The 27,953-nt window shown below is 41.9% G+C and overlaps 2 protein-coding genes and 1 long non-coding RNA gene across 3 annotated transcripts in view; 1 reads left to right on the top strand and 2 right to left on the bottom strand.

The window, feature by feature from the left end:
• The window catches only part of HERC2 (HECT and RLD domain containing E3 ubiquitin protein ligase 2), a 317,314-nt gene that overhangs the window by 5,658 nt on the left and 283,703 nt on the right, over positions 1-27,953 (top strand). The gene's annotated exons all lie outside the window — the stretch shown is intronic.
• NIPA1 (NIPA magnesium transporter 1) lies at positions 11-22,966 on the bottom strand. Its single transcript, XM_073353245.2, has 5 exons — positions 22,484-22,966; positions 15,490-15,537; positions 10,437-10,527; positions 8,989-9,149; positions 11-6,160 (listed from the first exon to the last, which is right to left on the bottom strand). The coding sequence occupies exons 1-5, from the start codon at positions 22,644-22,646 to the stop codon at positions 5,649-5,651; spliced, it is 975 nt and encodes a 324-aa protein (XP_073209346.1). The 5' UTR covers positions 22,647-22,966; the 3' UTR covers positions 11-5,648.
• On the bottom strand, positions 19,438-21,466 carry LOC140914729 (uncharacterized). Its single transcript, XR_012159969.1, has 2 exons — positions 21,125-21,466; positions 19,438-19,939 (listed from the first exon to the last, which is right to left on the bottom strand). It is a non-coding gene; the product is annotated as an uncharacterized LOC140914729 (long non-coding RNA).

Here is a 27,953-nt window from a genome sequence, read left to right as displayed (position 1 = left end):
GCTAGAAATAAGTTATTTATTTTAAAATGTTACAGATTAATAAATAGGTTAGTTATCAGAAACCTTAATAAATAGCCTTTTATAATTTACACAAGGCAAATACAACATGCCTATATCTATTTTTAAAAATCAAAGATAGTAAGCTAAACTTGTAAGCCATTAACAAATCTATATACACATTATTCGGAAGCTAAAATAGTCCATTTTCATTTTACCTGTAGTAACTATATTGCAGTAGTATTTAAGTAACCAAACCTCTGACACTGTATATTTGTTCCCATCCATTTTTTCCACATTCCATTAAAATTAATTTAAACACACACGGGGGTGGGGGGGGGAGGAGGAGGAAAAGAATCCCCTCATTTAAAAAATAGTTCAGGATTATCCCTTCTGTGTAACATTTTTTTCTCCGCAAAGTGCAAACCACCTGAACAGAAAAAATAAAAACTTATAATTCTTTAAAAACATTTCCCCCAAAAGTATTCTGGACTTTCCATTTCCTAATTTTCACCCTTTGCAATCTTTCAGTTTCAACACTGCTGTATGAAATACTTTGGCACTAAGAGTTCTGGAGCTCCTAACATTATTAGTGCAAATGCTACGTGCACTAACATGTTCTGCAGCACTTAAACCCCATATTCCCTGGCCCCAAAGAGTTAATTATAAAGGCTAATCTCCTTGAAGGCAGGAAGTTAAGTATAATTAGATATAAATTTGTTTCAATAATAAACTTCAGCAGTTCTGTAGATTACAGTATCTAAGGACAGTATGGGAAGTATTACAATGTCCTATGTTTAAGTAAGAAGGTGAGAGTGGTACATTTCACCTTTCAGTGCATTGCAGTTTGAGGTCCCTGTATTTATTTTCTTTAAATCCTTCTTGTAATAAAAAAGCCTCTTATTTTAAAATAAAAAGTGAAAGTAAAGCTTAGAGCTTCCATTATTTTAACAAACAAAATCCAGTGCTTTCACTGTCAGTGCTAGTTACTTCAGAAAAATACATATACAGTCAGTCTAAACCAAAATTATTATTAGGAAGCATCACTTGTCATAGTGTATATAATATTCTTATTCATGTTAGTTTCAGGTGACTAATGAATAGGCTTTATTTGCACATACAGTATCCTGGATAATTAGTACAAGAGCTATCTTCTTTAGACAGTTTGCTTTTTATACACAGATATTTAGGAAAAAACATTTTTTGGTTGTATCAAAAACGGTTCTATTCTTCTGTTGGATGTTTGGGGGATTTATGTGGGTAACACCTACTAATGATAATGGGGCCTACACATGTCAATCCTCCATACTTTGAATGGCTAATAGATCTCAAAAATCTATCTTCAACAGATTAAGAGCACTGTATATGTAAATATGTCTGATAAATTTAACAGAAGCCACAGACACTAAGAAACTCCTTTCACTGTGGAAATAAATATATTTTAATGAATCCCATCAATATTATCAGTCCACTTTACAACACTTTTTAGGTATATCCTCTGTCATTTCTGCTTTGGAATCAGAATTTAAGTAATCTGGCTCTTGGCTATCGATATAAATAATTTATGAAGCAACGTGAAAAGAGTGGGCCCAGTAGCAGGAAGACCAAAGCTCAGGAGACAATTATTTTCTCCCTGAGACGATGGAACTCAGAAGTATTATTCAAAGGTGCTCCCTTGCCTTGGGGGAGGAAGAGAGAAGAGTTGACAGTTCCCTTCAACAGTGCAATTTTTTTTAAACCAGAGAAGCAACATGAAAAGACATAGAAAAGGTAAGAGGTCTGGGATAAGGGGAAGGGGAGAAAGAATGCCATCAACAGTGACAATACACACGTCAATATAGTTTTAAAATTAGAATTGAGCCAGATCCAGTTAGAGACAGAAAATAAAAAGAACACCATTATTTGCTGAACAAAGAGTAGCAAAAATAATTTTTTTCATTATTTATCATTCATGATGTAAAAGGCTATAGGTATAAATGATGTGCAAGGCCACTTGAAAAGCTTTTCTCTATATGTGCTGGCTTTTGGTATCTCCACTTCAAGAAGTTCAGAACATGGATGAGGAGGAGCTGGGGAGAAGAGGAGAATTCCTGCAGAAGTTTATCAGCTCCAAGGATAGGAAGACCAAAGAATACAGCTGTTATTTCAGTCTTCCCCTGCATAGAGACTGCTTATCACAACTTGGTTTTAAGATGTGGAAAGAGGTTGCTTTGGGACAGGGTAATCTTGTTGGTTTGGGATTGTATAATTTTGGTTTGGGATTGTATAATTTTAAAATTTGCATAAGCACCTAGCATATGAGGATAGGCACCTTTTTAATAAATAAAAACTTAAATAAGCAAACATACTTGGCCAAATAAGGACTGTATGAGATATGAGAGTCATTTTCACTTTGAACTGAGAAAGAATTTGGATAAATTTGCAGAGATTAATGGCTAGCATACCAAACCAATGTGCAACCCTTAAACCCTGAATTTATGCTTTGAAAAAATGGCTTGACTACTTTTGAGAACAGCTATCATTTGAAGAAGTGAATTACAAGTCTACTTGTCTATTTTTATTTACTTAGGATCCAGTTTTCAAACAGACAAAAGGGAACTACCACCATTTACAAAGTCACCCTTTAGAGTAATCAAGATATTTTCTTCCAATCAATACTATGTAAAAAAAGAACTCAGCCAAACCTTATTTAAAATTCAACACCTGATTCCCTCATCTAGAAAAATCCTGCCTAGAAAGAGTGACATACCCCCGTATAAAAGTGTTTTTAAAATGCACAAAAATTTCCTTTTGTTTGCTAGTTCTTTTCTCCCTTCTCCTGGCCTAATATCATAAGATATGTTTCCATCATTTCTCAAGTCTAAATCATAACAGCTGAGATTTTTGGATGTAAGATGCTGTCTGTCCTTTCCTCCATGTATCAAATTATTTGATTTGATAACCCCAGTATTGTCAAACCTGTATGTTCACAAACTATGTCAGGCCTCCAAAAACCATGACACTGGCTTAAAAATAATACATTTGGGGTTCTTTTTATTTGCCTTCAGGTTTTTGAACCTTTAGTGTTCCCTGGGGTTGCATTTTCATGATTTTCTCGGTAACTATGAGAGCTAGCAACTGACTTTTCTTTTAAATCAAAAGCCAAGTGTCTCAAGTAGTCACATGACTCCAGTGAGCTGGGGTTTTAAAACAAAACACCAATTACTGAGTTAGCAACACCTCTAAATAACCAAGGTTTGCATTACCTACAGCTAGCCCACAAACTTAGCTATGGGATACTGTTCTTGACCTCTTGTTATACACCAGGGGTCGGCAACCGGTGGCATGCAAGCTGATTTTTACTGGCACACTGCTGCTAGCCGGGGTCCCGGCCGCCGGCCCCACTCAGCCTGCTGCCTGCCTGGGTGAACGGAACCCCAGGTCAGCAGCGGGCTGAGCGGGGCCAGCGGCCAGAACCCCAGACTGGCAGCAAGTGAGCTGCTGCCAGTCTGGAGTTTTATCTGCCATCCTGCTCAGCCCGCTGATGGTCTAGGGTTCCAGCCACCGGCCCCTTGCCAGCCAGGGTCCTGGCCATCGGCCCCGCTCAGCCTGCTGCCAGCCTAGGATACCAGCCGCTGGCTTTGCTCACCTCACTGCTGGTCTAGGGTTCCAGCCGCCCAGCCCCCTGCCAGCTGGGGTCCTGGCCACCGGCCCTGCTCAGCCCACTGCCAGTCTGGGGTTCTGTCGCGGGCCCCTGTAAATGTAAAATTTATTACTGGCATGAGAAACCTTAAATTAATGAAGACTTGGCACACCACTTCTCAAAGGTTGCCGACCCCTGTTATAGACTGACATCTGTAACCTTCTCAAATGGTGTCTGGTGACCCCCCCTTTTGTCTCATGAGAGATTCTGGACTGCCAGGTGTTCAGTAGTTATATGCTACACAAATCTACTTTTATCTCCAAATTTAAAACAAAAGAATTTCTCTCTCACTTATTTTCAAGCCTTTGGTACACTCTTCCAATGACATTATGTATATAATGATCACTGATTACATTATACTATGAAAATTATTTTCACTCCAAGGACAAGATCAATACATCCTTCTGTGAATATCAGTAATTTCTCCTATTTTTTGACACATTCATATACTGTAATCCAGTCATCCAAACCAATTGTACCATGGCTTGGGCCACTTGCACAAGCCTTTAAAATACTGCTGCGGAACTACAACGCAGCTGTGAAATACTGGATCTGAATGCATGTGTACTGGGTTACTCAACTCCACCTTTCTAAAGGCCATAATCTTACCCATCCTTCTGAGTTAATGAAGAAATCTCACACCTGTACTTCTCACAAAAATTTTGCTCACAACAGTGCCGGTTCACAGCCTGATTTCATAATCAGCAATCTAATGACACACAAATCCATTTACTCATTATCCTGTTCTGAAGAACAATTTTGTCAATTAGCTACTTTATTAAATAGTTTCCTATATTCTGTTGTATAACTGGATTCTACATATACTGGATTGCTGTAAGTAGACCCCTTATCAGTTACTTCTCATTATGATTATAGATGTTCGCAGAAGCCACCAAAGCATCTCAGTATTGACTTGAGGCTTGGAAACCTTTCCAAAAATATTCTGACCTTTCTGTCTGCTTTACATGCTTATAATTTGAATACAGCCAAATATTACAGACAACAAAACTGGATTATTCTAACCTGTTACAAGGTCGCAGAAACAAACACATTCAAATTAAGTGGTATTTTTAGATTACAAAGGCACTGGATAACCCACCATGTATACAGGAAGACTGTGCATCACGTCCTTCACCCTCTTCCTGTCCATGAACCATTAAAAGCTCTTGGATGAATGCTGTATGTCTTAATGCACTTAAAAGAGTTATGAATAAAATGTATACCTGTAATCTGGATGCTAGTTTCAGCTGGATCTGTGAGCTAGTTTCAGTTGGTAAGTAAGTAGTGCAAGCTTTTAAGGGTTAGATGCACTACTCTATACCAATGACTTAATTTAGAACTCCCCGCCTCCCCCAGTGCATTCACCTGTGTCAGTCCAAATTGCGGAGGCAGTTACTGTACAAAGGACAAACCTGTAGTCCACAATTCAAATCAACATTTTTTTCACAATTCACAGCCTGGACTGTGAACACATTGCTGTTTTAAGGAAATTAACAGAATTGTTCCATTTGCTTACAATTTTTTTTTTAAAGGGCATACACCATTCATGAAAGGTGGTGGACTGAGTGCATTAGAAACTGATGATGTCTATCCACAGAATGAGTACATCACAGGCAGTCTAATGTAAAGATTTCCTATACCGGCCTGCCAGAATGTCATCAAACCTTTTCTGGATAGACCACCTTTTAGGGGCAAGGAGATACATCAGTCTCTATGCTGATTCATTCCTTAGCCTTTCTGCTGAGACAGTCAGCAATGATATTAGTTAATGTCAACTTATTATGGTGATTTTGGGTATGTGGACAACTGTCCATTAAAACTGGATGGAGGCCACCAATTCATTTCACACAAGCTACCACTCTCTCAGAGGGTAACAACTGCCAATCTCAATCATACTGGAATCAGTTACCTAGAAATGGAAGGCTCTGTATCATTCCCTGAGCCATTCCAGTTCCCCTCAAATATGATTTTAATCTGTCTTCATATTAGGTTTATTCAAATCCCCAATATTGAAGCTGAACTCCTTGAAGACTTGTATAAGAACAATTCCAATGGATACAGTGGTGAATCCACAAGCCATCCCCAAGAAATCTACCACTCCCACGTTACTCCACTCCCTAAAAAGGATGGCTGAGGCCAGCAGGACTAAAGTGGTGAACACGACGTAGTAGATGGCACCAAACACAGATGAGTCAAAACATTCCAGTGCCTTATTGATATACTTGAACTGAATGATGATGCTACATCCTAACACTGCCAGAAGAACCAAACAGAGATACAAGGCTCTTTGACTTGATGGATTATTGTAAAAGATATCTTGAGCAGCCAGCCCAATGCCTTTTGTGCTGGGCACAGTGAAACTGCCCAACAGTGAGCAAATACTGATGTAAACCATGATATTAGTAGGTCCATGAGCTGGCGCTATCCAGAAGATAAGCAGGAGAAGCATGAGAAGTACTGTGCAGAGGTAGCCCACAAACACTGAAAAAACAAAGAAAAAAATGGTAATGGCTTGTTAATGGCCAGGTAGAAACATTTGCCCTAGGATAATTTATTAGAAATATTTAAAGGCTCAGTCGTGAACCCCTGAACATGGTAACATATAAGGATATGTACACAAAGCTGAGGATCTCCTATCAAATAAAGAACAAAAGCCTTTGAAATTGGTTAGATCAATGTACAACTATGACAGTTGCTGCTCTTACCCTCTTTGTGCAAGTCAAATAATAATGTATGAATACCAACTGTTTCACACTGTCACTGGATTTAAAGTTTTTTTTAAAGTTGACATTATATTCCTATTAAAGTCCCCTATGAAGAATGGTTGTGATATAACCACATTCATCACTATGACCAAAGTACCTAAGCACATACTTAAGTCTCATTAAAGTCAATGGGATGAACAGGACACACTTCAATAGTTAATTTTGGTCTGGTTGGACTATTAAACATGCAACAATATTTCCTTTACTAACACTTTTAGGTACACTTTAGGTTTGAGTTTCAGTGAAACTGAAAATATTAAATAGTTCCTGTCAAGGTTCCTCCCCCACTCTGAACTCTAGGGTACAGATGTGGGGACCTGCATGAAAAAACCTCCTAAGCTTATCTTTACCAGCTTAGGTCAAAACTTCCCCAAGGTACAAAATATTCCCCCCGTTGTCCTTGGACTGGCCGCTACCACCACCAAACTAATACTGGTTACTGGGGAAGAGCTGTTTGGACGCGTCCTTCCCCCCAAAATACTTCCCAAAACCTTGCACCCCACTTCCTGGACAAGGTTTAGTAAAAAAGCCTCACCAATTTGCCTAGGTGACTACAGACCCAGACCCTTGGATCTTAAGAACAATGAACAATCCTCCCAACACTTGCACCCCCCCCTTTCCTGGGAAATGTTGGATAAAAAGCCTCACCAATTTGCATAGGTGACCACAGACCCAAACCCTTGGATCTGAGAACAATGAAAAAGCATTCAGTTTTTTACAAGAAGACTTTTAATAAAAAATAGAAGTAAATAGAAATAAAGAAATCCCCCCTGTAAAATCAGGATGGTAGATATCTTACAGGGTAATTAGATTCAAAACATAGAGAATCCCTCTAGGCAAAACCTTAAGTTACAAAAAAGATACACAGACAGAAATAGTTATTCTATTCAGCACAATTCTTTTCTCAGCCATTTAAAGAAATCATAATCTAACACATACCTAGCTAGATTACTTACTAAAAGTTCTAAGACTCCATTCCTTGTCTATCCCCGGCAAAGACAACTACAGACAGACACAGACCCTTTGTTTCTCTCCCTCCTCCCAGCTTTTGAAAGTATCTTGTCTCCTCATTGGTCATTTTGGTCAGGTGCCAGCGAGGTTACCTTTAGCTTCTTAACCCTTTACAGGTGAGAGGAGCTTTCCCCTGGCCAGGAGGGATTTCAAAGGGGTTTACCCTTCCCTTTATATTTATGACAGTTCCCAATTTAGCTATTCTGAGAGAAAAATTGAAGTGGCTTAGGCATACATGAAGCACAGAGAGTATGCCAAACAACTATCAGGTCAGGAACGGTTTAAAAGCAAGTCAGTCCAGTGAATAGCAGGAAAGAAAGGGAACTTCACAACATGTTTTATTGGCACCTGCATACATGCCTTCAGTGTGCCAAAGCAAACATCTATTTGAAACATAAGTAATGTATATGTGCACCATTAAGATAGCTTTAAGACCTAATAGAATCTATTTGGCAGCAAGAAGTGCAAGGATTTTACCCACAAAGATTCAATTTTTGTCTAGAACCCCTTAAAATGAGCTCATGGAATTATAGTTTTGATTCTTTCCTTAAGAGGAAACTACATGAAACAGCTCTTCATCATTTTAGAAAATAGGTTACAAGTCCAACTTACAGCCAACTTGGTTTCATCACTTAAAAAAAGAAAATGTATTTGCAGTTCTTGACTTACATGCAAATATGCAATGATTTTCATTGTAAGGAAAAACTGAAATGGAGAATTATTTCAAAGCACTAACAAAAAACCCACCACTTTTGGGAAGTTACCATCTCGACAACTTTATTTCGTCTTTAGATCAGATCCTAGCCCTTGCTATGGCTACTCTGCGCCTCCTTGGTGTCACAAAGCAACTGCAACATCAGTTTAACCAGCTAATAGAGGATTCCACCTGCATGGGAGAATCCTTAGGTGGTGCAGAAGCTACTGTAGCTCCTATACCACTGTTCCCCATGTTCTCAACCCCTTGGCATAGGGGGGCATAACCAGCATGTTTCTATACCCCATTGAGCCCCAGTTTATAGAATGGTGCTTTGTGGCCAGAGGTAGTTGAATACATTAGAGCAGACTAACTTATGCCAATAACTGGCTGGCTCCTGGACAGCAGCAGAAACAGGAAACTACAAGCTCAGACAACCCAAGATCAGAGTCTTTGAATTTGTTGCTGGCCAGTTTCTAACTCTGGACAGTTTACTGCTTAGTTTTTTTAATTAATAGCCTCATGACAGATGCTGTCAAAAGGTACATTTTCAGAAGTGCCTGAGTCAAAGGAAGTTAGGCTCCTAACTCACCCAGGCCCTTTTTGAAAAAATCATATATCTATAATTTCTCCTTTATACACACTCCGGGAATTCTATTACACTGAAGAGGTAGTCTTCATGTATAGAAACCATGATGGTGTGTCTCCTTTATACCGTATTTACCTAGGAATGCAGAAGCCTTAATACCACTAATGTTGCTGCTTTGGGGAAGCAACTATTCCCTTCAAATAAGCGTTCCTAGACAATGCTATCATAATTTTGTAAGAGAACAAAGTACCTGGATTTGTAAGCTTCTCTTCAAGCTCAGCCTGAGTCGTTACACTCTCAGATTTTGGGGAATGAATTATGAGAACAACAGACCCAGCACAGCTCAGCAGACATCCCAACTTGCCGAGAATGTTGAGTTTTTCTTTCAGTAAGTAAGAAGCTAAAATGGACCTTTCACAAAGTGGAAGAAAATTAAAATTAATCTAAATTATTCAATCTCTTAATACACATCTCTCAGCTAGGGTATTACTTGCCAGCCTTTTGTTTACTTCCAAAAATAGTCTTCATGTAGCCCATTTACATGCTTCAGCCCTGACCCAAGACAGGGGAGGAAGGCAGAAAATAAATTCAGTCTTTATGTTCATTGAATCCTCAACCTCTTAGCTGAGAGCACAAGGGGGCCAGGCCAACTGTGAGGTAGACACCTATCCCACAGCAATCTGGTGGGAGACTACCAATCCATTTCACATGGGCCACAAGCAGTAAAGAGGTAGCAATGATTTTTGGTCACTAACACAACAGGCTGGATTCAAACAAGTAAATGGCCCAAACATACCAAAGACACTGTTTAACTCTGTGTTCAAGGCAAAGGAAGACATGACACCAACCCCAAACATTCTGCAGCCTAAAGTAGATGATCAATGCAGTTCAGATGCATAATTAAGGCTCAGTTTTAGTCACAGGTATTTTTAGTAAAAGTCACGAACAGGTCACGGGCAGTAAACAAAAATTCATGGCCCGTGATCTGTCTTATTATCTATCCCTTTCTTAATGATTCCCAACATTCTGTTCGCTTTTTGATGGCCGCTGCACACTGAGTTGATGTTTTCAGAGAACAATCCACAATGATTCCAAGATCTCTTTCTTGAGTGGTAACAGCTAATATAGTCTCCATCATTTTATATGTATAGTTGGGATTATGTTTTCCAGTGTGCATTACTTTGCATTTATCAACACAGAATTTCATCTGCCATTTTGTTGCCCAGTCACCCGGTTTTGAGAGATCCTTTTGTAGCTCTTCACAGTCTGCCTGGGACTTAACTATCTTGAATAGTTTTGTATCATCTGCAAATTTTGCCACCTCACTGTTTACCCCTTTTTCCAGATCATTTATGAATATGTTGAACAGGACTGGGCCCAGTATAGACCCCTGGGGGACACCACTATTTACCTCTCTTCATCCTGAAAACTGATCATTTAACACTACAAACATGTGGTGCAATTTTGGTAATCTGTTTAAGTTGTTGATAATAGCTGACATTTAAACACTATTAATCTTTCTGGGCAAAGAACGTGCCAACTACGTTTATTACACTTCATTAAAATGTTAGAGGGAAAGCTAATATCCACAAGCATGATGTTTTCCTGATGGAACACCAATGGGTCACAGATTTTATTTAGAATCTATATTTTACTAGCAAGTAATTCAGCATTCAAATAAATGAATAAAATTCTTACCCAAATGGAACGCCAAGAGCTCCTAGAGGAGTCACTAACACAGTTGGAACTGCAGTGTAGGCCAAGAAATTCCCAATTTGACCAAGTGCCACTGTTAAGAGAACCACAAAAGAGTATTTTAAATCCCTTAGTAAATAGGAATAATGAAAAGCTACTCAACGCTGGCTCATAACTACTGACCTGACTGGAAGATGAACATTATTGAACTGTTTAGTTCTGCCCATAACTTTTCAGTTATACAAAAACTAAATTTTCCAGCTGTCTGATTTTTTAAATATTATTTTTAAATAAAGGCTGTTTGCAAAAGAGAAGGCACCAAGAGAGCATCGTCAATAATTCTGCTCATTAATGTTCTCTTCAGTAATTTTTCATAATTAAGTAGGGAAGAGTCAAGAGACTGAGAATTTGAAACCCTGTCATGGGTTGCACTCAAATTTCCTGATGTAGGGAGCTCTGAATTTAGGCATCCCATATTCTATATCAGGGGTCGGCAACCCTCGGCACTCGGCCCATCAGGGTAATCCACTGGCAGGCCATGAGATATTTTGTTTATGTTGACAGTTCACAGGCACTGTCGCCTGCAGCTCCCAGTGGGTGTGGTTCGCTGTTCCCAGCCAATGGGAGCTGTGGGAAGTGGCGGCCAGCACGTCCTTGCAATAAGACAGCTTTGATATTAGTTAATAATAATAGACAAAAAAAGACTGAATGTGCAGTACAATATACTAGACAAAACTGGAATTTCAAGCTGTGGCCATTATTAGCACTTAAAATCAAATCATTTTAAGAAACCAAAGCTTTCTGCACTCTACTGTCAAATATCATCATCATTATACTACTTCTTTATACTTAACTAGTGCTTTACATCTGCAAAGCACTATACAAACATTAATTCATTCACCAAATAAGTTCACAGCTCAGTAAAGCCGAGGAACCTCATCAGGAACACTGAGGAAAGAAAAATTTACAAGATGTGGAGTATGGTAGCATTATGCTGACTCAATTCACTGGTGTTTCCTGTGCATGTAATACTGAATCTAGTGAGGTAGCCAGCAGTCAGTCAGCCACATCTGTGAAGCCGAAGAGTTGGTCATGATCTTTTGCATGTGGTCTTTAGCTAGGACTGGATTATAGTCCCTCTAAGCTCTGATCTTTATTGAGCTCTCTCTCGTTTGTGTGCATGTTTTTTCAGCAAGCACATAACGGCAGCTCTGGCGTGGAGATATTCAGAGTTGAAGGAAAAGACCTTGAACTGAAGAGAGAGTATGCTGGATACACCATATCCTCCTTGGGACTCCCCACTGCTCAGTTGCTCAAATTAAAATTTGCTTTTTCATGGCTCAGATCCCTTGACTTCATGGCTGAGGTGGGTTGTCAGAGGCCTAGTAGCAGGGCCGTTCTTACCCATACGCAAAGCACGCAGCTGCTTAGGGCACCAGGAAATTTGGGGCACACATTTCCTGGTGCCCTGCGCAGCTGCGTGCTGCTCCAGCCCCTGGTCCGGCTCTTCCCCAGGCCCCCGCCCCTGCTCCACCCCAGCCCTGCCTCTCCCCACCCCACCCCCACTTCCCTGAAGATTGCAGCCAGGCCCAACCCTGCACTCATGGCGTGGTAAGTGGAGCAACCCGGTCCCAGCCTGCTCCACTCCCCTGGCTCCCAGGCTTGGGGGGGGGGGGGGAACCGCCCCCCAGCACTCGCTGGCGGTGTGGCTGGGAGCCTGGGGAGCAGAACAGGCTGGGGCCGGGTCACTCCACTTCCCGCAGGAAGTGGCCAGCCAGCCCCCCACTCCCCCCCGAGTCCTGGGGCCAGCCCCGCCATCCCGTGGAGGCCTGGGGCAGGGCCCCACACAGTCCTCCCCGCTTCCGCCCATGGAGGCCTGGGGGGCTGCGTAGGGCACCAAAATAGCTAGGGACGGCCCTGCCTAGTAGCGGTACAAAGAAAAATACATAAATATCTCTGAAGTTCTACTCAAGTTATTATTCTTCACTATTTGTATCGTAGTGGCTCCTAGGAGCCCTAGTCACTGAACAAATACAGAATAAAGAGATGGTCTCTGTCCCAAAGAGTTTATAATCTAAGTTGAATTAACTCCTCAAACAACTCAAGTCAATAATAATCTTGGCTATGTTTCAGTATGCCTGAGCCAATGCCTTTGCTTCCTCTGAGCAGAAAATGATGAGTCTGTTAGTTTTCTACATAGGATTCAAGGAGCAGCACTTTGTGACTGAGGGCTGGTCTTCACTATGGTGCTGCCAGGGATCGATTTAGTGGATCTAGTGAAGACCCGCTAAATCGATGGCAGAGCGCTCTCCGCTTGACCCTGGTACTCCACCTCTCCAAGAAGAGTAAGGTAAGTCGACTGGAGAGCATCTCCCGTCGACGCAGCACAATGAAGACACTGCAATAAGTCGACCTAAGCTACGTCAACCCAACTACGTTATTCACACAGTTGGAGTAGCGTAACTTAGGTTGATATACCCCCATAGTGAAGACAAGCCCTATGTCCCACTACAGCCACTGTAGGGAGGCTCATTTCTGCTTGTAGTTTGCTTCTTACATTGGAAACGGCAACATAACGTTTAAAATGACAGGTTTCAGAGTAGCAGCCGTGTTAGTCTGTATTCGCAAAAAGAAAAGGAGGACTTGTGGCACCTTAGAGACTAACATTTATTTGAGCATAAGCTTTCGTGAGCTGTAGCTCACGAAAGCTTATGCTCAAATAAATGTTTAAAATGGTTGACCATCTTCTTGCAGACCACATACAGAGGTCTCATCAAGGCTATTTTTAAAAAAGTTTCTTTTGCCGGGCAAAGCACTCTGAAACGTTCACACTGCAAACACTGGGAACATGTGCAACATTTTCAGTCTTATCTTGAAAAACCACATGTGTTTTCTTGGAAAACTCTCAGTAGCAGGGTGCCATTTATTGAGAACACTCAGAAATGCATCTTTTTATAGCTGTTACCACTTGCCTGCTGTTAAAAGCCTTGCACTGCAGAACTATCCATTCTTCTATTTATATGGATCCATCTCAGTAGTATTTGAGCTCTTCTTCTTTGAAGTCTGCAGTAATCCTGTGGATTCCACCACCAAAAAACCCACAGGTGGTGTTTTTTCTAGGTCTAGATGTTTGCATTGAAATAATGGCTCTTATTTAACACTGTCACTTGCAAGTGAATTCACTCTTTTGTATCAGGGAACCAAGTTATTTAAATAAACCTTGTGGGAGGCAAACTGATAAGAGTCTCTGATGGTTTTGTTAGTCATCCAAAATCCCAAACCAGCCAATTTCTAATGTATAGGATATTAACTGCTGTAGTTTCCCCAAGGCATTGTGGATATTTACTAGATTCCAAAGAATCCACCCTTCTTTGGGTTCCACAGTTCTCTACCTGGCTCTTGCTGTTTGTGACTGTATTGAAATTCTGAATCCACAGCATTCTAATTCAGTGGTTCTCAACCAGGGGTACACGTACCCCTGGGGGTACTCAGAGGTATTCCAGGGGGTACATAAACTCATCTACATATTTGCCTAGTTTTACAACAGGCTACATAAAAAGCACTAACAAAATCTGTACAAACTAAAATTTCATACAATGACTTGTTTATACTGCTCTATATACTATTCACTGAAATGTAAGTACAATATTTATATTCCAATTGATTTATTTTATAATTATCTGGTAAAAATGAGAAAGTAAGCAATTTTTCAGTAATAGTAGCTGTGACACTTTTGTATTTTTAGGTCTGAGTTTGTAAGCAAGTCATTTTTAAGTGAGGTAAAACTTGGGGGTACAGAAGACAGATCAGATTCCTGAAAGGGGTACAGTAGTCTGGAAAGGTTGAGAGCCACTGTTCTAGTTAACCCTTTCCATGGTGCTTTTATAAGCTGCTAGATGCTTAGTTTTGACATGCTAGCTGATGGATGTAGCCAACAGATCATTCTCTTGAGCAATTTTGGCTTCATAAAACTCAGTCAGTTGGCTTAATCAGGGTTACGCTGACACATTGAGAAAACCCTCTCTCTTTTTCTCACTCCTTCTGTCCAGATATTCAAAACGGAGGCCTCAAAAGAAATGAGCAGACAGGCTCATTTTAAACACTACAGAACAGAATTGCTACTGCGCCCAGCTTCCAGTGGTCAGAGCAGAGTAGCAGGTCAGGGTCTGATTACAGATTCCCAAATTCCATCCCAACCCAGATTAAAGCAGCATGGGTGGTAATCTGGAGACAGAGGAACCACTCTGCTGGCTTTACACTTGCTGCAGAAGACTTCCCCACACAGAGAGAATCTTCATCAAGGGACCTGGTGGTTTCCACTTCCTTTGCACCACTGGAATTGTGCAAGGGTGAAAATCGGCCTCTGTGGCTAAACAAGGAACACGACTGAAAGTCTAATGACTATTTGCGAGTTACATACATTGAAGGAACCCTTATCACAGCAATTCTAATAGTCCCCAACAGATTATAGATTAGGGTACAAAGGTAGGATGCCATCTTTCCCACTAACTGAACTGAGAACAGAACATGCTAGCTACTCTGTACCTTTTCTTGGATCTTTTTGATATCACCAATCCATTCAGAGTAATCAGCGAGACTACTTGTGAGAGTGAGGGTCACAGAGGTCTGTATTCATCTCATACTCAGCAATGCCCAAGGATTCACCAGCCTACTTTTTGCAGTAGAGTGACAAAAAGGTACTGTAGCTAGAAGTGACAAAATACTAAAATGTAAAAGTTGGCTAAGGGTTTTCTGATCTAAAATTTAACCTCGAATAAATAAGCCCTTATGGTATGAAATTACAATTCCTTATTTAACTGCCTTTTAAAAAAATTGAGCTTACTATCACAATTCCTGGATGTATCACAGGTACAGTTATTGTGTGAGTGCTAATAATTTCCATATCGAAGGCTTCTTACATTTTGGTAGAAAGATAACTCTGTGAAGGCTAATAAGCTGTGCTAAAATCAACGCTACAATATATAATAGGCTATTTAAAATCCAATCATCTATGCTATTCCATTCTTTACATTATCTTACAACATAAGATACTTACTTGCAATAGTACCAGACCACCATACTATATCTGTTAAATATGAAGTACCTGGAAAAGGCAACATGGGAAAAGAGTGGATGAGTTCTACTGGAAAAAATATAAAAGAGCAACATTAAAGCTAAGCTAAGAAATCATTTTCACACACATTCGCACACAGTTGTAAGGACATTAGAAAAAAAGCTATGATGGTAGCTCCAATCTAGCCTAACTAATCCTGGTACACTTTCTCAATGCATCTGATCATTAGAAATTCAATTTCAAATGCTTACAAAATATCCTCATCCTATATAAAAGGAAGCCTTGAAATATCCACAAGTGTTTCTGAAGATTCTATTCACCATATATGTTAAACTCATTACCAGGAGATAGTGTGATCTTTCAGAAAATCTGGCCTAAGAGATAAAAAATAATTTCTACAGCCACTTGGACTGGGACAAATTTAAGACACTTACAGAGAAATCAGAGATGTTTGGGTGTGGACTTTTGGCAAGCCCTTAGTCTCCTGTGGCTACGTGATCTAGGCCTTCTCTGGGATGTGAACATGTTACGTTTCAAAGACATGGGTGACAACTCCAGACTGTTCTTTAGCTGCCTACCAATTTTGAGACTGTATATTTTCATTATATTATCAGAAATTGTTATGGATTTTCATCAGACAATTGTTATGAATTTTTCGTCTCCTATTTTACCTCAGACTTTTAATGTGGAATTTACTAGGGAGTTGTGATATTCTTAAAACTTGACTAAAAGAAAGGCATGATTTTTCAGGACGCATTTTACAAATCATGAGTTTTATTTTCCTATTGGAGAATCCTAAAGAAAATCTATATAAAAAAGCTATAAAAGTCCAAGGTCCATTATGAGTTACAATAAGTCCTGGACCAGAGCAAAAAATAGAAAACAATGTTAAAATAAATGAATGCCTGTCGAAAATACTACTAAATAATGTAAGGTCTAATATCATGCAGACCATCAAGGCTAGACACCAGGAAAACTCTCAAGGAGAGTAACGTTTGTGTTTATCTGCGGTAGTCTGCAAGGTGTCAGACATTAACATCACATTATTCTGGTTATTATTTCCAGCTCGTATGCCGACACTTCAGTTCTGCTCTTACTTTAGCAGATGCTCTCTTATGAATTGCTAGAAATCGAACCAATGTTGTACTCATCAGCTGAAAGTTCAGAATCCCAAATAGCATAAAGCAATAACCTTTAACTCTAGGAACTCCTTGAATAATGGTTGCTAAAACCACATCAGAATTGAAATGGGAGAAAAAATTATGACAGTAAGCAATATGATCAGCTTTTGAGTGGGTGTCTAATTTATCAGATTACATTTCTGTTATTGCAAATAAAATAAAAATGTCTCAATAGTTGTACAAATTACACAAAATATCATCACTGGTAAACTAACTTCACAAAATATTTGTCCCCCTACTGCTGTTTCCTCTCCAAGCACAATCTGATACTATCTCACTGATTCAATTCACTAGTGTAGCAAAAGCTTGAAGAGGCAAGTTAAGTACCAGGCTGTCAATTATGGACCTAATGCAAAGCCTTCTGAAATCAGTGGAAAGACACCAGTGAGCTTTGGATCATGCCCTGTGTTAGTTCTGACTTCCACATTCAAGCTATACTGGCCCAATATATTAAAATGGAGAAAACACTGGCCTAGTAGTATCTTTTAGGATTCCACATCTCATATTTTCACAACTTAATTTTGCTGGGCTTTTGTAGCTCCCTCTTGTATACAGCAATTAGGAAATGCTGTCCTCAGTAGCTTGGCACTCAGATTTTGCCAAGAAAAAACATAATGGAGATACAAGTAACTTTTCTATATATTTTGTGACATTAACGTTATTTTACATATTAGACATTCAACTACCAACACTGAAAAAAGTTAAATTATGTGAATTTGACAGTTCAAGACTTTAGCATAATTCTTGAAACGGTTAGATCCCATGGTTAGGTCCCAGCTACACAGCAAAACAGAAATCTGATTTACTTATGCTGGGGACAATAGTGTTGTAACTAAGTTACTCCCGAAATGTTTTTGTTGTATAAATATCACTTGTGTATGAAAACAAACAAAACAAAACACAAAGAACCCAACAAAAATTACAACTTTCTTTAGGGGAAAAAAACGTGTGTTTACAAAGCATACTCCTGGGGGAATTCTGCACCACTGCGCATGTGCAGAATTCATGTCCCCCACAGATTTCTTTGCTTCCTCACAGAAAAATGACTTTCTGACAGAGAAGCACAGAGAAGCTGCAGAGCAGTCAGACACCACTTCCTAGCAGCGCAAGTACAATGTTTCAGGCACCCAGAGCAGCCAGCGAAGATGTAAATCACCGCAGGGCTGGGGATACCCCAGCCAGTGGCTCCTACCCTGAGCCGGGATCAGCTGCTAGTCCCAGCTGGGCTAGAGGCAGGAGAGGGTGCGACTTCTTCCTCCCCAGCAAGGAGTGGCTGGGGATGTGTCAGACCCACCCCAGAAACCTACCCCAGCTGCAGGAAGCTCAGCATCCTCCCCTGCTTCCTGCCCCCATTGCTCCTCAGCTACAGGGAAGGGGTCACTGTACAGGGAGCTGCTCCCCCAACCGCCCAACCCTCGTGCAACTGGACCTCCCATACCCAGACATCCCTGCCAAGTCTCACCCCATTTGCCCATATTCCCCCTAGCCTTCCATACGTGAACCCCACCCCCCTGAATCTCAATCCCTGCATCTGGAGCCCCCTGCATCCAGATCCCCAACTCTGCACCTAGATCACCCCCACTGAGCTCCCTGCATTCAAACCCCCACCCTGAAAAGCCCCACCCCCCTGCACCCCCCACATCCAGACCCTCACACCACTGACCCCAATTAGCCGCACCCAGACCCCCACCCCACCAAGTCCCACTTCCCCAGCACCCAGATGCCCCTTCTGAGACCCCACACCCAGGCCCCTTCGCTGAGCTCCAATCACCTTCACCTAGAAGCCCCTGCAGTCACATTGCCCCTGCCCCTGGAAACCACCCTGCCCCCCCGCAAGCCTCTGTGCATCCAGATCCCCCCACACCTAGACCCTCCACTGAGCTACCTGCACGCAGACTGTCCCACACAGAATCCTCTCACCCCCCACTGAGCCACTCCACACTTGGATCCTGCCTGGTTGAGCCTTCCTGCCCCACACCTGTTGTGCCTGGTGCAGAGGGGCAGGACCCCAGGGTGTTTCTGGGGCATACCCAGGCCTTGTGCTGTGTCAGGGTTGGGTGCAGCCTCACTACTGAGTCCATGTCCCGGGGTTGAGGAGGCTGCAGTGTGATCTCCCACCTTCGTACAGCCAATAGCCTGTGCTCCCCACTGCCACGCTGGAGCCTCTGCATTTATTTATTGACAAATAAAACTTGCAGAATTTTAAAATATTGTGTGCAGATTTTTTGGCACAGAATGCCCTCAGGAGTAAAAACAGCAGTATGTACAGGGCCTTAAAATGTCACACAATGCTGCAGTTGTGGAAAATGCAAAATAAACTTGTTGGATCATGCTGTCAGCTGGTAGTAATGCAGTTGAAAGTTGTTTGTTATGCATGAAAGAGTCCATCACGAACACATTAGACACAGCATGATCTTGAAATGTGAGCTGATCCTAGACCAGTAATATAAAAAAATTCTGGAGGTCATATCTAACATGTTCTGGTAATTTCAATAGAGATTCCACAAGAGCTCCCTACATATATATACAAATACAAAAAGAATGACTGCTGCAAGAAACATGTAACTGATTACAGTGCAACACAGAGTCTGAGTTTCCTCTTGAAATCATTCCAAAGCAAGGATTTAGGGGGGGAAAAAAAGACAAATTTTGCTATTTGTCACAGATAAATTCAAAGCACGAAAACTCTGTTAGCAAAATAGTATCATGCTTTAGAAAACTGACTTCAGAACACACAAAAAATGACAAATTGTGAATTTGTAACAATCATGTTGATTTGTCAGAAACATTTAAGTGGGCAGCACAGTGAGCTATTGCTCTACATTTTTACCTTAGGAATCCAACTCCACATTAAGGCTTACAGTTATATAATAAAGAAAAACGTTTGGTGGTTTTATAATACTTGGTGGGCATTTCTCCATAAAACAAGATTGCAATTATGCTGAATTATGTGGTTATGTGTCCTTATGAGAGAACCAGAACAAAGAGGGGGTACAAATAAAATTAGCTGGAAGTTGAAACTAGACAAATTAAGACTGGAAATAAGGCATAAATTTTAATGGTGAGAGTAATTAACCATTAGAACAATGTATCAAGGGTCCCGGTGGGTTCTCCCTTAGTGACAATTTTTAATTCTAGATGGGATGTTTTCTAAAAGATCTGCTGTAGGAATTATTTTAGGGACATTTTCTGGCCTGTGTTATACAGAAGGTCAGACTAGATGATCACATGGTCCCTTCTGGTCTTGGAATCTATGAAAGAACAAAATGGAGATGCATTGGTACAACTTTATGGAAAGAGTTTTTACATCTTTCTCTAGCTAGTAACAGAATTCTCTTATCAAACGTACATGAAATATTGCAAAATAAATATTTGTTTTTAAATCAGATGATCAGTGGTGCTGCAGTATTTCACAAAGTAGAAGTACATTGATGACTATGCCTAACTCCTCTTGACTGTTTCAGTTTGACTTCACATCTGGATTTTGTTATTTATTTCTTGCTATTCACTCCAACCATTGACCTCTGATATAAAAATATTTTAACTTTATGGGTGAACATTGAAACCAACTCATCATGTGACTATCCACAATCAGAGAAGTTTCACGGGCTGTATTTTACAATTGCTCAGGCAGCAGGACTGAATAAATTTCGTAACAGGACTGGAAGAAGATTCAAATAAAGAATGTCAGTTCCCTAACTGCATGGATTTTTTCCATGTAGAGTACCTTCTCCATCCACCCTAATTGCTCCTAAAGGAAGAGCATGAAAGCCCTTGCTGGTGCTTTATGCTTTGAATAGCTGATATAGGATGGCTACAAGTTGGGTGAAAAACCTCAGTAATTTAATGTCCAGGTGACAGTTAAAGTCCTGACAGAGAGCGATGGGTTCCCAAATTACTTTCAGTAAAAGGCTGGGGGTTTATATTTCTTCCCCTATCTAGAGTCAAAAGGTGGGTGAGGTACTGTAATATGTTTTATTGAAAGAGACAAGCTTTTGAGCCACACAGAACTCTTCTTCAGGTCTGGGAAATGTACTCCCAGAGCAGCACAGCTAAATATGGTGGAATGGACTGTTTAGCATAAGTAATCAGCACATATTCTAAGGGACCATTCAAGATAGAGTCCATGAGGACCAACAGGTCAGTTATAGAGCAATTGCTTTGTGAAAAGTTTCAGAGTAACAGCCGTGTTAGTCTGTATTCGCAAAAAGAAAAGGAGTACTTGTGGCACCTTAGAGACTTTATTTGCTCAAATAAATTGGTTAGTCTTTAAGGTGCCACAAGTACTCCTTTTCTTTTTGTGAAAAGTGTTCATCCTAAGGTCATAGGGTGTTTTTGTTTATCATTTTCCTGTGTAAATTCATTTGAGAGCATAGGGATTGTCTGGTTTCACCAACATAGTTATTACGGCATTTAGTGCATAGGATGAACTATACCATGTTGTGATATACCATGGTTCTTCAAAGGTGCGTTGTTGGGTAATGTTGATCATTGCAGCCGTGGAGTTATGTCTGCACAAAGCAATCACTCTATGTCAGACCTATCAGTCTTCATCACCAAAGGAAACCTACACAACACATTCAAAAGATGAGCCTGGGAGCTTAAATTCAAAACTCTTCTAAGACACTAAAAATCACAGACTGAATAGACACACTGGATTTATGGCTTGTTACAAAAGTCTGTAACCCACTAAACCCCTCTTTTTTTCTTATGACTGCAGAGGTGTTAAGGGTCCACTCTCCTTTAAAACATGTGTTAACTACCTATGCTAAACAATCTGTTCCACTTGCATTTAGCCATAGGAGTACCTTTCCAGACCTCAAGAAGAGCTTTATAGGGCTCAAAAACTTGTTTCTCTCACTAACAGAAATTGGTTCAGTAAAAGATATTACCTCGCCCATCTTGTCCTTCTAATATCCAAAAAGCAACAGGACTACAGCTACACTGCATGTAACAACAGAACTTAACTAGAGTCCACAGATTTGTTTTTGACAGACTAGAAAAGAACCCAAACTTCTCTATCTGGATAGAAGGCTGTTTTCTTCCTCTCCCACACCATTCCCATGATTTTACGATCATTCTGTAGGTATAGTATAGCCAAACTACTCAGCAGATCCACTGGGCCCTTTCCTTTCTCTCTTTAGCCAGTGGCCAGCAATAACTCAGATCATAGGACTGGCGCTCCAGCTAATTTCCTTTTTTTAAAGTTTCTTACTGATTCCTTGGAGCAATCAGATTAAGATGAGTGCAGAGACAAGGAAAATGGGCAGGGAAGGTTGAAAGGAAAGAACATGAAGGTCAAGGACTATGGTGAAGAGTTTAAGTAACAGGGAGGCCAGATCTGTTCTGCAGTAGCCACACCGGCTGAAACCGTCTTGCTCTCCGCTCTAAAGCAGTGCGGCAGCATGAGACAGAGCGGAGCGTCCCCCAAATGCACCGAGCACCTCAACCCGCCCCACAAGCTGTTTGAAGGGGCTGAGAGCCTCCCCCCACAGGTTATCTGGAGGGAGGGAGCAGAAAAGGCCGGGGGGGGGGGGGGCAAAGGCTGACTCTGGCGGCGGGAGACGCTCTAGAAGGAGGAAATGCATGAGGTTGCAAGGGCTACCCCGTGGGCCGCAGGGGCTACCCCGTCTGCAGGGGGGTGGCTACCAGCCGGGCAGGGGCTGACCGTCTCCCCGGGCTGTGAGGGAGACATCCGGGGAGGGGGTGGGAATGCAAAACGTTAAGGCGGGGGCTGGCTTTTTCCGGGGGGGGGGAGATCAGGGGGGTGCCGGGCGGCGCCGCAGCCCCCGTACCTCGTCCTCTCGCCCTCACGATCCCTTTCTTCTGCAGCACGAAGGTGGAACCGTTCACCAGGCTGGAGACCACGGCCACGCTCAAGCCCAGGGAGACGGCGGCGGGGCCGGGGCTCTGCGCGGCCCCTTCCGCCCCCGCGGCTGCACCCACCGGCATCCTCATGCCCGGCAGCACCGCAGCGCTCGCGTCCCTCCCGCCGGCCCGCAACCGGCCGCCGCTCTGCGGGTCCCGCCCCGAGCCGCACAGGCCCCACCCCCGGCCACCGCGGCCGCGGGGCGGAGCTCAGGGGCCTCTGGCAGCCGAGACGCCGCAGTGGCTGCCGCGCCTTACGCCACCTCCCTTCCCCCGCGGCCCGAGGCGGCCAGGGAGGGGAGCTGCCCCCTGGTAGCCGCTCTCCCTGAGGCGGCGGCCCGCACGTCCGGTCCGCAAACGCGCTAGGACCCTGGCGCCGCACTGCGCCGCGGCCCCACAGCGGAGTAGCATTATGACATCATGCTTGCAGCCTATGGTCATGTCATGGCGTCACACAGCGCTGGAATGTGGCGCAGCGTCGCGACGTCATGGTGCGGTGCCGCCGCCAAACCTCATGACGTAGCGGTGTACTGGACCCGCTTCTGTTGGTGCCGGAGACCAGCTCTGGAGCTGCAGGAAGCTCTTTGGGTCTGAAAGAAGAGCCCTGTGTAGCTCCAAAATTTGTTCTTTTTCACCACCCGAAGTTGGTCCAGTATAAAATATTACCTCACCCACCTTGTGTCTTTATATCCTGGGACCACCACTGCTACAACACTGTCATCAAGTCAAATCTGCATCTATACTCTTAGGTTGGTGTTAATGGCCTGAGCATCTGAACACTACTCCCCTGTTAAAAAAAGACAGTGTGTCCCCCTCCTCCTTCACAGAAGGTTGGCATAAAATGGTTGACTAGAATTAAGGATGTTAAAGTTTTGTTTGCACACTGTAATTTTGAGGCCAGTGTCATGACACATTGGTGCACCCTGGAAGCCTGACTTATGCAGTGGGAGTCTCAGAATTATGTGTCCTGCTCCAATAAACCCTCTTCCTCACTTCCACCCAGATCCAGTCTAATGTAAGCAGTGTAGAATCATTTATTTTTGTGTTAAATTCAATTTGCTTTCTCATCCTAAAACTTTTCAGTGTCTTGCACCTTTTTGAAAGGAAGGGAAAACTACATAGAAAATCACTCTCCCTATAATGTTGTTGATGTTGTTGATGTTTCTTGACTTTAGCAAAGCTTTTGACACGGTCTCCCACAGTATTCTTGTCAGCAAGTTAAGGAAGTATGGGCTGGATGAATGCACTATAAGGTGGGTAGAAAGCTGGCTAGATTGTCGGGCTCAACGGGTAGTGATCAATGGCTCCATGTCTAGTTGGCAGCCGGTATCAAGTGGAGTGCCCCAAGGGTCGGTCCTGGGGCCGGTTTTGTTCAATATCTTCATAAATGATCTGGAGGATGGTGTGGATTGCACTCTCAGCAAATTTGCGGATGATACTAAACTGGGAGGAGTGGTAGATACGCTGGAGGGGAGGGATAGGATACAGAAGGACCTAGACCAATTGGAGGATTGGGCCAAAAGAAATCTGATGAGGTTCAATAAGGATAAGTGCAGGGTCCTGCACTTAGGACGGAAGAACCCAATGCACAGCTACAGACTAGGGACCGAATGGCTAGGCAGCAGTTCTGCGGAAAAGGACCTAGGGGTGACAGTGGACGAGAAGCTGGATATGAGTCAGCAGTGTGCCCTTGTTGCCAAGAAGGCCAATGGCATTTTGGGATGTATAAGTAGGGGCATAGCGAGCAGATCGAGGGACGTGATCGTTCCCCTCTATTCGACATTGGTGAGGCCTCATCTGGAGTACTGTGTGCAGTTTTGGGCCCCACACTTCAAGAAGGATGTGGATAAATTGGAGAGAGTCCAGCGAAGGGCAACAAAAATGATTAGGGGACTGGAACACATGAGTTATGAGGAGAGGCTGAGGGAGCTGGGATTGTTTAGTCTGCAGAAGAGAAGAATGAGGGGGGATTTGATAGCTGCTTTCAACTACCTGAAAGGGGGTTCCAAAGAGGATGGCTCTAGACTGTTCTCAATGGTAGCAGATGACAGAACGAGGAGTAATGGTCTCAAGTTGCAGTGGGGGAGGTTTAGATTGGATCTTAGGAAAAACTTTTTCACTAAGAGGGTGGTGAAACACTGGAATGCGTTACCTAGGGAGGTGGTAGAATCTCCTTCCTTAGAGGTTTTTAAGGTCAGGCTTGACAAAGCCCTGGCTGGGATGATTTAACTGGGAATTGGTCCTGCTTTGAGCAGGGGGTTGGACTAGATGACCTTCTGGGGTCCCTTCCAACCCTGATATTCTATGATTCTATGATAGTCTATGGCTTATATGTTATTCATCAGTCTTGATCAAATTTCCCATGCAAATAAATGCCCCTTTTGTGTGTCATGTATTTCAACATGACAGATATATTTTAGTATCACGACTGAGACTGTCAGGTTGAATTTGGCTTTATTTTGTGCAATGCATTAGATGTCTAATTAACATTCCTTGGCTTTAATTGGAAGTCTCTGGTCATGGTATTTGGGTCCTAGTAGACACAATATTGTGAGTGATGATGGACTGAATCTTCAGGTTTCTTCCTCAGGTCTGGTTTTATTTTGGCTACTACATTTCCTAGGTCAGGTTTTGTGTTTCTCACACCTGGGCTACAGTTCATAAAGAACCAGCTATTTACTTGACAAGAAGACTGGACACACTAACGTACAAACAAGTACCTTAGAAGCAAACTACATCTGACAGAACCAAACACAAATTGCAAGAAGTATTTTTAAATACTCTTTGTCTCAAGACAGTTTCTTCTCAGATAAGGTTGCATACCTAGTAGCTATATTTCACTATGCTATAACAATTATTTCAGCCTGTCTAGAAATAAGCTTTCAGAAGCTGTCTTAAAGTTCTCCTTCTTTATGAGATTCATTCTCTCTTAAATCACAGAAATAATAATTTGCTATCTTAACTTTTCTTTTGGACTTCCTGTGCCTAATTTCAGTATTGCCAACTCCACAAGTTTGAAAATTATGAGTCAGGCCACTGCAACCATGAGATTGGCCCGCAAAATCATGAGATTGAATAGTATTTTTTGACCTATCATCTGATTTTTCTTAATTGTCTCTGCCCACCCCAATATGTACTTGATAATGACAGTGTCTTGCAGTTACATAGCAAGTAAGGTGATTTTGGCTCACACCCCAGGAGCTCTCACTAGAGGACCTGTGACAGAATGTACCCCTGTACTCACATCCTACTATTGAAATAATCATTGTACAAAATATGCCTTCTAAGATATCATTTGAGAACTCATAATTTGCGGGTCTCTATGGTCCTGATAAAATGGGTGGCAATATTGTATGTGGAGTTACAAGATTCCACTGTATAGTGTTATTAATACATGCTCCAAACTGAGGTTGGGAAACAAGTCTGTCTCAGCCAAAGAAATGTGTGCTCTTTTTAATTTGCATTTAAGCAATAAACAGAATCATTAAGCAGGAAGGGAAACAAAGGAACCTAAATAAAGGTGAGAAAAAAACAATACGGTACATCTTTCCACGTAGACCTTTTGTCTCCTGATACCCATCTGGAAATGTTTTTTCAAGAGGGCAACTGAAGTTATAAAAAAGGAGAAACAAACACCTCACAGCACCCCCCTCCTCTCTCTGCCCATCAATTCACTACACCTGAAGGGACAAAATAAGTAGCCATTGGACTGGAGAAGTAGTCCTGACCTAAAAAGTTTGGTCAGTAAGACCGCTGAAAGCACGTGGCGAGAAAACAAAGCATTAAATTCAAAGCAAAGTTAAGTTAGACTCCAGTTGCATTTTATCTTTATTTTTCTTGTAATCATTTCTGACTTTTTTGCCTTATCTATACTCAAAATCTCTCTTTGCAAATAATAAACTTGTTTTATCCAGTGTGTAAATTGAAGTGTGAGGAAAACTCCATTTGGGGTGACAAGTTGTCTGCATATCTTTTCCATTAAAGAAATAATAGACTTTATATAATCTGTACTGTCCAAGAGAGGGCTGGGCAGTACAGGACACACATTTCTGGGGGGAAATCTAAGACTGGGGGTGTGTTGGGGGTCACCCTGCAGTATAACCAAGGCTGGTGAGAGCCAGAATGTAATCCAGCTGGAGCTGGCAGGCTGCAGTTACTGACAAACACTTGTATGCTGGAATGCTGTTTGTGAGTGACCCAGGTAGGCTGCATGGCACCTTTTAAGCTATGGGGGGAGGATGGTGTATAGGCACAATGGATATTAAGTTCAATAGGGAGTTTGTGGGAGCATATGCTATTGAAAAGGAGTAATGGGTGCAGAAAGGAGCCCTTGAAGTAATGTCCCTTGACTTTTCTTTAAATGCTAACTATGCACAGACTCCACTACAGTGAAATGAGCTTCACGCCTCAGACAGCAGAAAGACTGAAGTGAGTTGCTCTTTTTATATATGGGTCCCAGCTGGAGCATGTCCAGCAGAGACAAGGGAGCATGGCCTCTTAGGCTCCCAGAGTGTGATTAACGCCTGCTGAACCAGTGCAGGGCTTGTACACCCCATCACAACACCCTACACACTATTGTAATAATCTTTGTACAAGGTATGCCTTGGGAGGTGTCATTTGAAAACTCATAACTTGTTGATCAGTAATGTGTGCAGCACCATTATGGTATAAATTATAAATTTCCCCTTGTATGATGTTAAAAATACATGTTCAGACTCACATAGCACCAAGCTGGTCAAACAGACCTGTCCAGAACAAAGGAGTAGGTGTTTGCCTTAATTTGAATTTAAGCAAATAGAGTCATCAAGCATAAAGGGGAAAGGGAGGAAACAAAAGGAAACCTGCATGTGAAAAAACCCATCAGGGAACATCCTTCCACACAGACTCTTTGTCTCCTTGTTCTCGGACAGAAATGTTTTTCAAGAGGGGAACTGAAACAATAAAAAGGAGGGGTAAGAACCCCAAGAGACCCTTCTTCTCTCTCCCTGTTCATCTCACTCTTTGCACCTGAGAAGGCAAAATAAGCAGCCACTGAACTCTGGAGAAAGAGTCCAGATCTGAAGAATTTGGTTAGTAATACTATTGGAAGCATGTGGTTAGAAACTTTGCTTTAAATCTGAATAGTTTAAGTTAAGCATTAGAAAGCATTTAATCTTTATTTTTCTTGTAGCCATTTCTGACTCTTATGCCTCATTGTGTGTGTTCATTTAAAATCTCTCTTTGTAGTTAATAAACTTGTTTTATCTAATCCACTGTATTTAAGTTAAAAGTGTCCAGATAAATCTATTTAAGGTAATAAGCCGCTGAATATTATTCCCTTAAAGGAATAACTAACCATATATTTGGACTGTCCGGGAGAGAACTGGTCAGCACAAGACATACATATCTGGGGGGAAA

Source organism: Lepidochelys kempii, chromosome 1 (genome assembly GCF_965140285.1).
Source record: "Lepidochelys kempii isolate rLepKem1 chromosome 1, rLepKem1.hap1, whole genome shotgun sequence".
Classification (NCBI taxonomy): Eukaryota; Metazoa; Chordata; order Testudines; family Cheloniidae; genus Lepidochelys; species Lepidochelys kempii.
This window is presented reverse-complemented; position numbering and strand designations above follow the sequence as displayed.